This window comes from Canis aureus, chromosome 3 (assembly GCF_053574225.1).
Source record: "Canis aureus isolate CA01 chromosome 3, VMU_Caureus_v.1.0, whole genome shotgun sequence".
NCBI classification, from domain to species: domain Eukaryota; kingdom Metazoa; phylum Chordata; class Mammalia; order Carnivora; family Canidae; genus Canis; species Canis aureus.
The window spans coordinates 47753436-47769151 of NC_135613.1; the positions used below are offsets into that span (position 1 = coordinate 47753436).

Genomic DNA, 15716 nt, shown 5'->3' on the forward strand with positions numbered 1-15716 from the left:
GCCGTCGCCGTCTGGACGCAGAGCTGGGGCCCGGTGCTCTCGGGCCCACAGTTTGAGAAGTTTCCGCTGGTTTCAGAAGTTTCCTAAAGAGTCTGAGGGCTTTTCTCCGTTGGCGTCTCCACTCAGGCACTTACGTAGCCACCCATTTCACCCTTCAGGGGTCCTCGACGCCCTCCACGCAGCTAATTAAGTGACGGACGCAGTAGCCAAGGCGACCGCTTGATTGACAGACATGAATGCGAACCAACTTCCGGAAGCTCCCGTCTGGACCCGCCCGGGGCTTGGCCGATGACCCAATGAAAGAACTGGAAACGGCAGAGGGGGCGGTGACCGGGCAGCCTAGGTTGTGGCGGTTCCCCGGTGGTTGCGCGTTGAAGGCTGAGGCGTTTTCGACCATTTGGACGATGCCGTGACGCAGCATAGCGACGGCGTTGACAGCGTGAGCGCACCCCTGTGGAGGGAGCCCTTCGGTCGCGGAGGTGGCGCGTCAAGGAGGCAGGTTGCTATTTGAGGGTGCTCCCTCGGAGCTCTTCAGTGAGTGGGGGAGGGGCGGCGGACGCCGAGCGGTCCCCATCTGCGCTTGCGCCGGCGCCTCCAGTGACCCGGCCTACACGCTCGCGCATGCCCGCTGCGCGCGGAGCCGCGGTGGCCGGCGGCGTTGCGCGTGCGCGCTGAGGAGCCCGCTGAGGAGCGGCGCTGGCGGACGTCGGGCGGACGGCCCGTGACGTCGTGAGGAGCGCTTTAAAGTGCGGGCTGGGCCGGGCGTCCGAGGGTCTGGCTGGGAGTCGGGTCGGACCTCCGCAGCGGCCCTCCGCGGCATGAGGCGCTGCCGGCGCCCTTGCTCTCTGGGACGTGGAGAAGGCGGCGGAGGAGGAAGTCCCGTTGCCGCCACCGCTGCATGACCCACCGCCCCTGAGGCCCGACCCCGCGCCCGCCCCCTCGACGCCCCCCGCCGGGTCCTCCGGCCTCGCATGGGGGCCTGGCGCTGAGGAACCCCTTTCCTCCGGGGGCGCCGGGGCGCGTCCTCCGAGAGCCATGCCCGGCCGCCCCTCCCGCCCCGGAGGACCCTAGAGCAGCGTCGCGGGGGCCATGGCGGCCGCCAGCGGTTACACGGACCTGCGTGAGAAGCTCAAGTCCATGACGTCCCGGGACAACTATAAGGCGGGCAGCCGGGAGGCAGCGGCGGCCGCCGCCGCCGCCGTGGCCGCCGCTGCCGCCGCCGCCGCCGCCGCCGAGCCTTACCCGGTGTCCGGGGCCAAGCGCAAGTATCAGGAGGACTCGGACCCCGAGCGCAGCGACTATGAGGAGCAGCAGCTGCAGAAGGAGGAGGAGGCGCGCAAGGTGAAGAGCGGCATTCGCCAGATGCGCCTTTTCAGTCAGGACGAGTGCGCCAAGATCGAGGCCCGCATCGACGAGGTGGTGTCCCGCGCGGAGAAGGGCCTGTACAACGAGCACACGGTGGACCGGGCCCCGCTGCGCAACAAGTACTTCTTCGGCGAGGGCTACACGTATGGCGCCCAGCTGCAGAAGCGCGGGCCTGGCCAGGAGCGCCTCTACCCGCCGGGCGATGTGGACGAGATCCCCGAGTGGGTGCATCAGCTGGTGATCCAGAAGCTGGTGGAGCACCGCGTCATTCCCGAGGGTTTCGTCAACAGCGCCGTCATCAACGACTATCAGCCCGGCGGCTGCATCGTTTCTCACGTGGACCCCATCCACATCTTCGAGCGCCCCATCGTGTCCGTGTCCTTCTTCAGCGACTCCGCGCTCTGCTTCGGCTGCAAGTTCCAGTTCAAGCCTATCCGGGTGTCAGAACCTGTGCTTTCTCTGCCGGTGCGCAGAGGAAGCGTGACTGTGCTCAGGTAACCCATCTGGGAGGAGGGGGCGGCCCTGCATCCTGTTGCCTTAGCTACTCACTCTCACCCAGGAGGCAGCAGCAAATAGGAGCCCGCGCTTTTACAGTTCTGACCCATTCTTCTGGTTTCTGGGAGAGGAGGGTGAAGAGGAAAAAGGGGTTTGTGTTTAAAACATGTGTGGGAAGAAAGTAGGAAGTGGTCAGGGAACCAATCTAGAATTTTATATCCTGAGGGCAGGTTTGGTGTGATCACAGACTTGGCCAAAATTAATACAAAGGCATCTTTATAGAAGGCTCAGATTTTCAGTCTCTTTCTGTGTATGACTTTAGCAAGTCCCTTTTCTTTTCTGGGCCTCCGTTTCCAAATTGTTATTTTTTTAAAAAATGAGCTGTTATCTGAAAGTCTTTCCAGCTCTGCCGTTTTGGGTTGTTTTAAACAGAGGAACCGTTTAAGGATTCCTTAAGAGAAAATGCAGAGAAAAGTCCTTGAGAGTAGTAGATACACATTCTTTGTTCCTAACATGGGGAGTGACTTCCCTAGAGTTGAACAGATTAGTGATTAGGGCAGAAATAGAGTGCATCCAACTCTGAAAATTCAACCCCTGTTGGCTGCAGAAGAGCCTGTTGGCCCTTTGTAAGAATGTGTTACCTGTTACTGGTGCTATATGAAACCAAATAAAGCAAGTCTCTTTACCTGATATTTGACTTTGTAGTTGCAGAACTACAGAGTTCTGTCAGCCGCAGAACTAGCTTGTTGGCCTGTTTTGGGTCCCAGGTCCTGCTGAGAAATAGCTCTCCGTACCCTAGCCCCCAGGAAGATTGCCTGCTGGAACACCTTTGTTTATACGAAGCAGAAAGTTTATCTGGAGGCTGTCTCCTTCTAGCCCTAAAACAAGTAACCTAGCACTGTACTTCAGTAATCCCCAAAACCTCTTAGGAGCTCTAGACTACAGCTGTTCAGATCGGGTTGGTTGACCACCGAATTCTAGTCCAGGATCAGGACACATGGAGTTTTTGTGAGCAGCTTAATAACCTCTGAAGTCTGTGCTATGGGCCCTGGTCCTGGGGAGAAGTGAGTTCCCTGGAGCCCTCTTAGTATGAGGCAGGTCATCCATCTCATTTGGGTTAAACAGCTGTGCCTGCTTCTCTATCTGGGGTGGCAGCAGAGCCTTGTGAAATCCCAAGGTTTCCTGATGGGGAAGTTTGGGAAATCAGTGATAGCAGAAGTATTACTTTGGCTTCCTTATACATCTGAAACTTAAATAGCCACTTATCTGTCAAGTGCCCCCTTTGTCATTTGGGCTTCCAAATTTGTCATATCTAAGTGGTGCTCCCAGATTGATGTCTTAGCAAAGCCCTTTAAGATGGGATTTCCAGGGCAGACCCTCACAAGTGGCTTGCTGTGTAAGGCAGTCTGGCGTCTGACTTCACTGAAGGATTCTTGATGCTAAAAGGACTTCACACAAAGGCTATTTAGTTTTTTAAGGGCATATTAATTTCCGCATAGTCATAGGTTGCCATCAGGAGATCTAATAGTGGTTGGGTGTGTAGTAGGGGTGATCATAAGAGGCAGTTTGTGACTTTGAGACTTTTCCCCTCTCCAGCGCACACACACCCCTCTATTGAAGAGCAGAAGTTTCGAGTTCTTAAAATGCAGGTCTGTTAGTGATCAGCAACAGGATTGCATCATCAGGAAAATTTTCTTCATCTTTTCCTTGGAAGAGTAAAGTCCTAAAGCTTTCCCAGTCCCTTCCAACTCCTGGATTCTGACTTGGCTTTGGAGTTAATGTGGGAGGCTCAGCTATGTCCTGAAAAGTGCTGCCCCAGGCTTTGAATCCAGCTCGGCTCTCATTTGCTTTGGGATCTCGTGGGCGTTCTCTGAGCTGGCTTTCCCATCTGTAAAGTGAGGGTAATGCCAACTTCCAAAACCTATTAGAACTAAAAGTGGTGATTTGGTGTCTATACAGAGCCCGGTACAGGGTAGGCACTTAAATGGGTATTTGCTTTCATACATTGGCATTTAATACTCCCTTGCCCTCTTGTTGGGTGGGGAAGGGGCTAGGGATTTGGTGGAGCCTAAAATACGGCTCTTTCCTTCATGGGGTTCACAGCCTAGTGGAAGCCACAGTTAAGCTAAGCCCAGGAAAGTAACTGCAGGAGTATTTTGCAGAGGGGGACCCATTTTGTAGTATTAGAATTTTTTTTTTAATTTTTATTTATTTATGATAGTCACACATTGAGAGAGAGAGAGGGAGAGAGAGAGAAGCAGGCTCCATGCACCGGGAGCCTGATGTGGGATCCGAGCCCGATGTGGGATCCGATCCCGGGTCTCCAAGATCACGTCCTGGGCCAAAGGCAGGTGCCAAACCGCTGTGCCATCCAGGGATTCCCCCCCTAGTATTAGAATTTTTAAGGAGGAAATAAGGTGTAGAACTTGAATGGCAACTATAAGTTAGCGGCAAAAAGAAGTTGGTTAATGCTCAGGGAGAGCACGGCAGCTTTGGTGGCAGTAGCAGAGAGGAGGTGTATGTAAGGTGGGGCCTGCTAGATGCTGACTTGTGGCTAATGGAAATCGTTTTTAGTTCTCAGATTCAACCTGAAATATAGGTTCTGGTGAGGCATGCAATGGGAAAGCACTAGATCAGATCTTTTCAATAGTGGTAGTACTATTGACATTTTGGGCTGGCCAATTCTTTGTTTTGCAAGGGCTGTCCTGTGCACTGTAGAATGTTTAGAAGCATCCCTGGTCTCTGTTCACTAAATAGCAGTTTAGCCTTCATGATGACCAAAAATGTCTCAATATTGCCAGATACCACAGGGTGGGGCTTCAAAAATCATCCCAATTGAGAGCCACTGCTCTAGGATTTTGGATGCTCTTACTAATTTTAATCTTGTAGCACCTGCTCACTTGGTACTCTCAGCTTACTTGGTGTGCAGGTGGGTGAACACCTGCCTTTTATAGTAGTGCCTCTCTTTAAAATGCTGCTTGGGCTCTTCCTGGTAGGTATCCTAGCTTGGAAGTGATGAGCTGTAAATCTGCATACTGGAAGTGAGGGTCTGAGGAAAATAGTGGTTCTCTGCAGGTGCGGAGGGGTTCTGGTAATTCTCATCAGACTCCTCAGTTGTTGGTGGCAGTGGAGTCTATATTCGACCAAGGTTACATGGCAGGAATATGGTTTTATATTTAATAGTTGTCAGTGTAGACGTTAGCATGTGACAAACATTGACTCAGCAATGTCCAAATGTGGCATTTAGAGCAAGGCCTCACAGACCCTTCCTGAAGTGCTTTAAACTTCTTTTCAACCCCAGTTTTCTTGTTTTTGTTTTGTTGGTAACCTTTTCACGTTGAGCCTAGTTGGGTTCTCTCAATGCTGTTCTTTAGAGGAAATAAATATCTCTTTACCTTCATATCCATTCTTCCCACATTTCTTCTCCTGTTTTCTATAGGGTAAACGGGCAGATTAAAACAGATTTTAGTTGGATTAATTAAAATAATTACCTCAAGGCTAATTGCTTACTTGCTGCTACTTTTTAATCACTGTTACGTGGTCTTTGGTTGTGGTGGCTACATGCCCAGAGACCCAGGCCTTAGCCGCCCATCTGGAAGTGACTGTTACCATCCAGCCGTGGGACACACAGAGGTGAACACAGCCTGTAGCTTCTAGGTAATAACCGATACTGGGTGGAGTGGGCACCCCTGTCTGTTCTGGGCTAAGAGCTGATCTTGTTCAGCTGTTTGAAAGCAAAATTTAGCTTTCTGGCTTAAAATAGTCGGGAAAGTAGGGCACATAGGTCCTGGGCCACATCTCTTGTGTGCAGTCTTCTGGTTCCACAGGAGGGGGGAGGAACCTCAGGATGAAGTCCGGGCTGTGCATCCTCAAGAGGAGCTCTGGGCCGAGGAGATTGACTGGCCTTGGTTCTGCCAGGCCTAACAAGATGGCAGAAGCAGCAAAGGAAAGGAAGTTAGCAGGTGAACAGCGGTCTTAATCTTGAAGCTCAGAACAAGGAGAAAATAAATAGGCCATACAAATTTCAGGGCTGGCTGGCCATTTTCGCCTGGGCAGTTGATGTGCAGCCATCACTGAGATACTGTGCTAGCTCTCTTGGGTTTGGGCTCGCCTTTGTGGACTTCTTCCTTGAAAGTGGTCGTATGTGAATGTCCTTTCCTGAGGCCAATGAGGCCCTCAGGATAGATGGGACCTTGTCACCAGAAAACACAGGTGGTTTTCTCTCTACTCCTTATTGCCTACCCCGTCCCCCAACCAAAAAACCAAAAATCTGTGTAGCATAGATAGTGAAATCAAGAGTTTGATTAGAGTTCCAGTGTCCCCACTGTTTGACCTTGGGTAAGTAACTTAATCTCTGTGGGCCTTAGTTTTTCTCTGCAAAAATGGGGCTATTGATGGCATAGAGTTGTTATCAAAGATTGAATTTCTTTTACACTACTGAATACTTGAAGTTTAGGTAAGATGTCTCTAGAGACGAGCTGCTTTCTGTGCTTAGCTACTCTCTAATTATATCTTGATGTGTAGAGAAACCTGGAGCAGGTTGACCTTCCTTATGTATTTAGAAAGTCCCAGGACTTCTCATAAAGTTAGGCCATATGTCATTTTAGAAGGTTGGGTTTGGTTATGAATGTGAGATCAAAATCCCACCCCTGTGCCCAGATAGCTGGCTTACTGTCCCCCAAAACCTAAGTTTCTTAGTCCTGTTGGCCCATTAGCAGTGTGAGGCAGGCTCGTTGGGGGCTTCCCAGAACAGGTAACTGCAGTTGTAGGGAGGCTGCCAGGCAGTCCCGGTGATCTTGGCCAGTCCCTCTACCTCTGGTTCTGTTCTGTCCTGGGTGGGGTGCACAGTAGATCGGGAATGGTGACTGTCTTGGGAATGTGCCTTGACTACAGCTGTCCCCAAAACCGTCCTTAGAGGAGAGATGTACAGTCCTGCATAGTCCTTTAGAAAAAGTTTTTCAGACTGCTCATTTAATCTGCACCTAATCCTCTGAGGAAGGATTTGCAACAGAACAATTGAGCTCAACACAGATTTCATGAGCACAGAGATGAATAAGGTCTTTGCAGCACTTTGTCTTACAGGGAAAACACAATCTCCACAAGGCCAAACCTAGTAGTAGAGAGGTGTGGGGGGATGCCTGGGTGGCTCAGTGTTTTAGCACCTGCCTTTGGTGCATGATCCCAGGATCGGGGATCGAGTCCCATGTCCGGCTTCCTGCGGGGAGCCTGCTTCTCTCTCTGCCTGTGTCTCTGCCTCTCTCTCTCGTCTCTCTCTCTGTGTGTCTCTCATGAATAAACAAATCTTAAAAAAAAAAAGAGAGAGATATGTGGGTAGGCAGGAGGTATGGTATCCCCCAGACTGGGGGATTTGAGGAAAGCTTCCCTGGGGAGAAGAAAGACTCTCGAGTCACTGTAAAGGCAGGGTGCTTGGATGGCTCAGTCGGTTCAGCATCTGCCTTCTGCTCAGGTCATGACCTCAGGGTCCTGGGATCGAGTCCTAGGTTATGCTCCCTGCTCGGCAGGGCGTCTGCTTTTCCTTCTCCCTCTGCCTGCAGCCCCCTCTGCTTGTGCTGTCTTGGTCTGTCTGTTAAATAAAAAACTAGTCACTGTAAGGGTAAGGGTGCTAGTGGGTGACAGAACCAGGTCTATTGCTCTTAATGTTTATAGCATGCTGGTCACCGCTACATGGGGTGGGGGGAGCTTGAAAGGGCTCAGCCCAGGCAGGGAGCAGGAGGCAGACCAGCATGAAGTATTTCCTCTTCTCCCGTCCCTGTGAAAACAAAGAGCAGGAGGCACTGGAATTTTTCATGCCAAGGATAAGGCCTGAACCCAGGGCATATTAAGTTTCAAGCTGGCAGAGTTGGACTTTCAGACAGTTTTCCTTATAGTAAGTAGGTTCCTTAGCAGTAAATAATCCTCTGTGGTCTCTGCTGGATACTTTCTGCTGAAGTTTAGCCAGAAGAGCTTCCCTCGGCCAGGACTCAGAGCCTCCTGCTCTCAGAGGAACCTGAGATACTGAGGAGGGGTCAGTGGGCTCTGTAGCAGCTGACAGGAAGTTCTAGAAGACCAGTGCAAATGAGCAGTTCAAGTGTGTTCTCTGTCCACACTAGTTCTTCTGAGGCCAGGGCTCAGTTGCAGAATTCTGGCATGGCTTATTATTCATTCTGGAGCCCTTGGGAGGTGGGGACAGTTAAGGTTGACAGCTATCTGGGTTTGCTCCTTCTGCGTTAAGGAATGTGGTTCCTTGTTGAAGATGGGTGGTGAGGGCCCCAGTATGCCTATAACCATGTCAAACAGATTGATGCTTGTCAACAGGCCTTAGAAATGTGCCTTGGAGTACCTTTGGGGAATTGGACATAGCTCTTTGCGGGGCGGGTGGGGGGGGGTGTGTGTGTGTCCTGTGTTTATACAGGACTGTCTTGTACCCCACACCTGCATTCCTCCAGTGTGGAGTGACGAGAGCCTAGAACAAGCTCTGGAACTCTTAGCCCTGGGAATGGGGTCTTTTCTGCTGGCAGATCCCTGCAAGAGGAACCCAGATCACATTTCTTTGGCAGGTACTGAACCAAAGTCTCTAGCTTGCTCCCCAGTGGTCCAGGGCTGGCTGGCTTGTGTCATGTGCTTAGTGAATGGGAGTGCTGTGCCAGGCACACTGCATTATCTAACAATTTTCACTACAGGCCTACAGGTTCCAAGGGTACCAACCATGTAGTCCTAGAACTCTAATTCTGCCTGCAAGGGAAGAAGAGTGTCCCTTTTTAAAAAATCTTATGGGCCACTCCGATGGCTTAGCAGTTTAGCGCCACCTTCAGCCCAGGGTGTGATCCTGGAGGCCCAGGATTGAGTCCCTTGTCAGGCTCCCTGCATGGAGTTGCTTCTCCCTTTGCCTGTGTCTCTTGTCTCTGCCTCTCTCTCTCTCTCTGATTCTAATAAATAAGTAAAATGTTTAAAAAAATCTTATCATTGAGGTGCTTGGGTGACTCAGTAGGTTAAGCATCTGACTCTTGATTTCGGCTCAGGTCATGATCTCAGGGTCATGAGATTGAGCCCTGCATTGGGCTCTGTGCTCAGTGCAGATCTCTCTCTCCATCTAATCCCATGTGTCCATGTGTCTCCCCACCCGACCCTCTACCCTGGCTTGTGCACACACATGCATGTTCTCTCTCAAAGTAAGATATGAAATCTTGGGGATCCCTGGGTGGCGCAGTGGTTTGGCGCCTGCCTTTGGCCCAGGGCGCGATCCTGGAGACCCGGGATCAAATCCCACGTCGGGCTCCCGGTGCGTGGAGCCTGCTTCAACCTCTGCCTGTGTCTCTGCCTCTCTCTCTCTCTCTCTCTCTCTGTGTGACTATGATAAATAAATAAAAATTTAAAAAAAAAGATATGAAATCTTTGTGGTCATAAAAGAATACCTAAATTGTAAAGCATGATGAACACCCAAAACCTACAGCTGTTCCTTTTTTTTTTTTTTTTTTTTTTAAGGTTTTATTTATTTATTCGTGAAAGACCTAGGCAGAGGAAAACAGGCTCCCTGCAAGGAGCCCAGTGCGGAACTTGATCCCAAGACACCAGGATCACACCCTGAGCCAAGGCAGATGCTCAACCACTGAGCCATCCAGGTGTCTCTCTACTGCTCTTCTTATTACAGATGCAGAAACAGTCGTAGGCCCAGCATGTGACCTCACTAAGGTCACACAATGCTGTAGTAAGATGACAAAACTCAGATTCTAACTCCGGTCTCTCCATTTCTTCTTCTTTTTTTTTTTTTTTTTTTAATATTTATTTATTCATGAGAGACAGAGGCAGAGACACAGGCAGAGGGAGAAGCAGGCTCCATGCAGGGAGCCCGACGTGGGACTCGATCCTAGGACTCTAGGATTATGCCCTGGGCCAAAGGCGGTGCTAAACCGCTGAGCTACCAGGGCTTCCCAGGTCTCTCCATTTCTATCTCAGTGTGACATTTCTCACTGTAGGCTTACAGGTATTAATAGGTGTTATTTGAGAGAAGGTTCTTTGGTCAGTGCTCAGTTGAACAGTCAGCAGATTCTTCTGCTGTAATAATTCTCAGATCTCTTAATGTAGTCATGCTTTTTAAAAAATTTTTTAAAACTCTTCAACATGGGGCAGCCCCGGTGGCGCAGCGGTTTAGTGCCGCCTGCAGCCTGGGGTGTGATCCTGGAGACCTGGGATCGAGTCCCACGTCGGGCTCCCTGCATGGAGCCTGCTTCTCCCTCTGCATGTGTCTCTGCCTCTAGCTCTCTCTGTGTCTCTCATGAATAAATAAATAAAATCTTTAAAAAAATAAAATAAACTCTTCAACATGTTCCAAACTGATTTGACTGTGGATATTTGTTCATAGTCTCTTCTAGGAGTGATGTTCACAGAGAAAACAAAACATCTGGTCTAGGAGCAGCTTGGAGGGGAAATCTTTAAAGGTTCTGTGTCTCCCTCAAATCAGAAGGGATTTCCCTCTTGGACTTCTTATATTTTGTTTTACTTCTAGTTCTTCTCCATATTGGAGCAGCCTAGCCATTTAGAGGAGTTTTTCCCAGGCCTGCCTTGTTTCTAACAGTTATATGGGTGTCGTTATAGCTGCTCTTGAGAGGGGAGCTGATTAGTAGCCATGGAGAGGAAGATTTGTGGTCCAGGGTGGTCAGGGGGAAGCTGAGCAAGATAAGGCTGAGGTGTTTCCACCTCCCACTACACCTGTGGCTGAGCATGTGAATGGCTGTGTAGAGCTGCCTCAGCTCTGTGGAGGAACTTGGGGTATGAGTGCCTCTTAGGTGCCATGCTCCTTGGTGAGGGCATGTGAGGAGGCTCAGGATGCTGAGTTTGCTTCCAGAGTTTCAAATCCAAAAGATGTTAGCTGTGAAGAGGACAGTCATCTACCCACGTTCATTGGTCTAAGCAGTTTTTAAAATCATGTAACTTGATGAAAATAAATAGATATTTGAGTGTGATGGGAATTCTTAAAATATCCCAAACACAGCTGTCTTCAAGATTTTGGATCCCCCCAAGTGGAGATTTTTGAAAGCTTGTTTTCAAGTAGACAAATTCTCTTTTTGAACATTGCAGCCTTAGTTCTCTCTGGTGACTCAGGGCTGTCTGTGTCTGCCTTGGCTTCCTCTTTGTGTTGAAGGGTGGGGGCCAGGGAGGGAAGAAGAGGAGATGCAGTTCTTGTCTTCTTACCAGGGTCTGGCCTGAGTCGCTCTAACTGCCTGTAGAGTGACTAAAGGTATACCTTCTTGGGGTGCCCTTGACAAGAAGGGCTTCTGGCTGGTGTGGGGAGACTCCTGCTGTGGTTTCTGTCTTCAAGCCTGCCTTTGCCTCATCCTAGATTTTTTTCTTGATTGGCGCATCCTAGAACTTAACAGGTGATTTCCCTTTCCATGTAGACCCTTGAACCTCTCAAAATAACAAGGCAGAGGTAGCCATAAGACCTGGACGATATTTCTGTCTCTTCACCCCGTAGGAACGTTGGTTGTCTGTTCCCTTTCCAAGCTCATATGCTCTGTGTTTATTTTCAGTGGATATGCTGCTGATGAAATCACTCACTGCATACGGCCTCAGGACATCAAGGAGCGCAGAGCGGTCATCATCCTCAGGAAGTAAGTGCCCCGGTGTCTGGCACCTGCAGGCCTGTCTGGAGATGTAGGGCTGGATTCCCTTAGAACTTGGCTCCTCTGTATCAATAGCATAGCAGCATGAAGCCTGGGGAGAGGAAAAGGCTATCAGGTCTCATACTTTTTTATTTTAATTCTTTGAGGAAAAAGCTATTTTGTCTTCATTGGAAAATTAAGTTCTGTGACTTTAGGGAGTTGGGGCTGAGCAGAAGCACATGTTCCTAGTGTTCTTGCATACAGTCTTGAGAGAAGATTTGGGGACCCCTTTTCCAGACCACCCCTCCCCCTCTTTCTTTCTCCATCTTCTTCGTTCTGATTTGTCACATGTGCTCTTGGTGATTATTTTTAGACTGCGCTTTAGCAGCCTGCTTTAAAAATGCCTGGGTTTTCACTTCTGGGAGGAGCAGGGAGTGAGAAGAGGAAAGGAAGGTGGGAGGTTAGGCTGCAGTGTTTAATAGTTGCATAGCTTGTTGCTGTCTCCTTTCTGGCGAGGGAGTCAGGGATGTACCGACCAACATCACCAGACCTAGCCCCTTTAGCACTTCTGGTTTTCTGCTTGTGGGGTGAATGGACTGAGCCAAACAGGTGCTGGGTGAAGACAAGCCTGTGTTTAGAGTAGAGCCCCAAGAGGCTAGATGATTGTCCAGGGTTGTATAGACCTCACTGGGGAGAGCAGAACCAGTGCCTGGACCAACCCCCGCCCCCCTGCACTGGAACATGGTATCCTATAGCTTGCCGTCTTTATTTAAATTAGAAAAACAAAACAAAATGTTATTTTTTTAAGATAGCTTTAGATTTAAAATTGTGAAAATAGTATAGTCTCTGATTTACCCCACATACCACTTTCCCTATTGTTAACGTTTTATACTAGTGAGATGTGTTTGTTACAGTCAAGAAAGTAATAATTGATATGTTATCGTTAAATGAAGTCTCGATTTTATTTGGATTTCCTTAGTCTCTTCCTAACATACTTTGTCTGTTCCAGGACCCCACATTACGTTTAGTCATCATGTTACCTTAGGTTCCTCTTGGCTGTAATAGTTTCTCAGACTTGCTTTATTCATGATGACCCTGACTGGTCAGGTATTTTGTAGAATATCTCTCCCTTGGAATGAGGCATTTTTCTCGTGGTTTGATAGGGGTTTGGGGGAGGAAGACGACAGAGGTGAGGCTACCTTCTCTTTGGTCACATCCAGGGCACATAGGACTTCTCACTGCTGATGTTGACCTTGAACACCTGGTTGAGGTTGCGTTCACTGGTTTTCTATACTCTAAAGTCACCGTTTCCCTTATCTGAGGAGGGAAGTTGTGTGCAGCCCACGCATAAGGAGTGGGGGAGTTAGCGCCACCTCCCTGAACGGGGGCTCCCCGCCCAAGTTATTTGGAATTCTTCTGTGAAGAGATTTTGTTCCTGCCTTCATTTATTTCTTTACTTCTTTGTTTACTTATATCAGTATGGATTTATGGGTATTTCTTTTATGCTCCAGTAATTCTAGCTTTGGCCATTTGGAGTTCTCTCCCCGCCCCCCCTTTTTTTTAAAGTATGTCCTTACTTTTTGGCTTCCGTTTTTTAAATTTTAGTCTGTAACTTGAGTATCTTGACCTTTGGGGGCCAGAACTCCAAAATATTGTGGTGGATGAAGTCTCTTTGGTATGGCTCTACCACTTTGTCAAGTCAAAACTCAGAGTCTCTGTTGTACCATATGTAGAATGGGAATGGTAGAGGTCTGAACAACCATCCTGGGGGCCAGGTAGAAAGAGCACCAGGCACATCTAGGAGCTGCAGACATGGGTCTGTTTAGGAACTGGCAGCATCTTGCCCTCTAGCCTAAGAATATTCTCAGAATTCCTCAGAAGAAGGGTTTTTATCTGCTTTTCTACTTTCTTTTCCCGTGGTTTCCAGCACAGGCCAAAACCCAGAATACGGAAGTGATGGAACCCAGACTGTAGCTCCCTTTTGGCCTCTTTTCCCCAGTCATTTCTTCCCGGGCTGTACTAGCACTTCCAGCTGCAGCCAGGACCAAATGGCCCACTTAGGCTAGGAACTTGAAGAGGAACTCCCAGAGTGATGTAAAACCAGAGTAGCAACCTCCCAGGTGTCCGTCCCCCCCCCCCCCCCCAAGCCTCCCACAATAACTTCTCCTAGGGAAGTCTTCACTGGACGTGCAAATGAAGTGGCCAGAGCTGGAGTGTCAGGTCATTCTTCCATTTCCTCCCTCTTGAATAGTGGCTCCCTTACTACCCAGGCTGGCTGACTTGGATGCTTCTCAGTGGAGTTAGGAGCCTATACTGTTAACCAGGTCCCCCTGAAGCCTTTTGGCCAGCTGGGCCCCTGGACAGTGGTCTGACCTTGGAGAATGATCATTGGTGGGTTACTGATGCCCTTTGACCCTTTGACTCAAATGGGCCCAGGAGCCAGTCACAGACTGGGCTAGAGAGAACAGAAGCACAGAGCTTTGATATGAGGGGGCTGGGGAGGAGTGGAAAGATGGCCTCTGCTGCCCCAGGTCAGCTGAGCTAGAATATTGCCCAGCTGTAGGGAGACAATTCAGGGGACCAGATGAGAGGCCCAGGATAAAAGCCAGGCTCCTTGTTGGGCTTTGCCTGTCCATCCAGCCTTATTTCTTTAGAGTTTTCTTATTGTCTGGTACTCCTCATACTAAAGTACTTAGAACTCCTGGTGTGGTCCATGGACTTGTATCCTGGGCCCTTGGAGCAATGTGGCCTCTGATGGGAATGTTTTTGTATCTAACATGTTCATCTTATTCTGCACATCCTACCCTGCAGATGACCCACATATGCAGTGGAAACTGGTTGACCTAGCCATCCTTCGGGGCTCAGGTGTTAACTGTTCCGACATGCATGAAGCATCAACATGTACCTATAGCCCTGTCAGTGTACCCCCTCCCCCTTTAGACAGTTATAGCCCATACTTGATATTGTGAATTTCCAACTCTGCATTCTATGGGGGCGGGGATGAGGTTGCTCTTCATGTAGGCCCAGCCCAGATGAGGAGGACAATGCAGGCAAATGAGGAACAGCTCCACAGTAGCTGTATGGGCTTATCTTGGAAAAGGACAAGCTTAAAAAAAAAAAAAAAAAAGAAAAAGAAAAGGACAAGCTGGTGACAGGATGAAAAAGGGAGCACTCCCCAGACATCAAGGATGTAGCCTTGACGAGTACTTGACTGACTTGCTGGTGAGGCCGCATCCTAGATGGGTGGAATCTAGGCATTGAGCCTGGCCCTATACTCCTCATAGGCAGAGGGGATGGAGCCAGTCCTGCCTTCTCAAGTTTGAGTAAAAATTACACAGGTTGTTGGGGAAGGGCCTAGGGCACCCAGGTCAGTCAGAGCTGGGACAGTGCTTTTAAGTGCCTCATGGGGAGAAATGGGTAGGTGGCCACCAAGTGCTTTTTGATTCAACAAGATGCGGCACCCTTGAATGTAGTTGGTGCTGAGTTTTCATGTGACTGGTACCATTGTTTCTCACAGGGAGGACTAGGAGGCTGGGAGTGACCACCTGAGGGTTCCCATTGAATGAGGCTGCAGCTTAGTGTTAGAGTCTCTTTGGGGCCACAACCAGTAAATGGCTGAGTAAGATCTTGATCCTAGCTCTGCTGGTATGTAATAGTACTGACATGCAAGATGCCAGCCAACACAAGCAGAGTAAAAGGACAAAGTACGGATGCCCAGGTGGTTTAGCGGTTGGTTGAGCATCTGCCTTCGGCTCAGGATGTGATCCTGGAGTTCCAGGATTGAGTCCTGTGTCGGGCTCCTCTATGGAGCCTGCTTCTCCTCCCTCTGCCTGTCTCTCTGCCTCTCTGTCTCTCATGAATAAATAAATATTTAAACAAAACAGAAAAAAAAAGAACAAAGTATATTTACTGGGGCCCACCAAACAACAACAACAAACAAAAATTTAAAAATCTATCTTGGTGGGGCATGGTGGGGGGGAGGGGGCGTGGGTTGGGACAGGGATTGGTGGATCTAGCTCCTGAGCTAGACCTTGCTAGCCAGGCAGAAATGGTAAGCTCAGGGCGACAGGGTGGCTCAGTCAGTTTAAATGTCTGCCTTTGGCTCAGGTCATGGTCCTGGGATCCTGGGATCGAGCCCTGTGTCTGACTCCCTGCTCAGTGGGGAATCTGCTTCTCTCTGCTCCTCCATGTGCTCATTCTCTCTTTCGTATGTGCACACAATCTTTCAAAAATTCTTAAAAATTCTTAAAAACAAAC

At 49.4% G+C, this 15716-nt stretch overlaps 1 protein-coding gene across 2 annotated transcripts in view; it reads left to right on the plus strand.

Moving 5' to 3' along the window:
• The window catches only part of ALKBH5 (alkB homolog 5, RNA demethylase), a 26295-nt gene continuing 10579 nt past the window's right edge, over positions 1-15716 (plus strand). The window contains exons 1-2 of one of the 2 annotated variants that reach the window (XM_077892384.1): positions 13-1859; positions 11388-11468. In XM_077892384.1, the coding sequence (XP_077748510.1) occupies positions 1090-1859; positions 11388-11468 (851 nt within the window). In that variant the 5' untranslated portion in view covers positions 13-1089. Of the gene's footprint in view, positions 1860-11387; positions 11469-15716 lie in introns of both variants that reach the window. The other variant, XM_077892385.1, reaches the window with a different exon arrangement.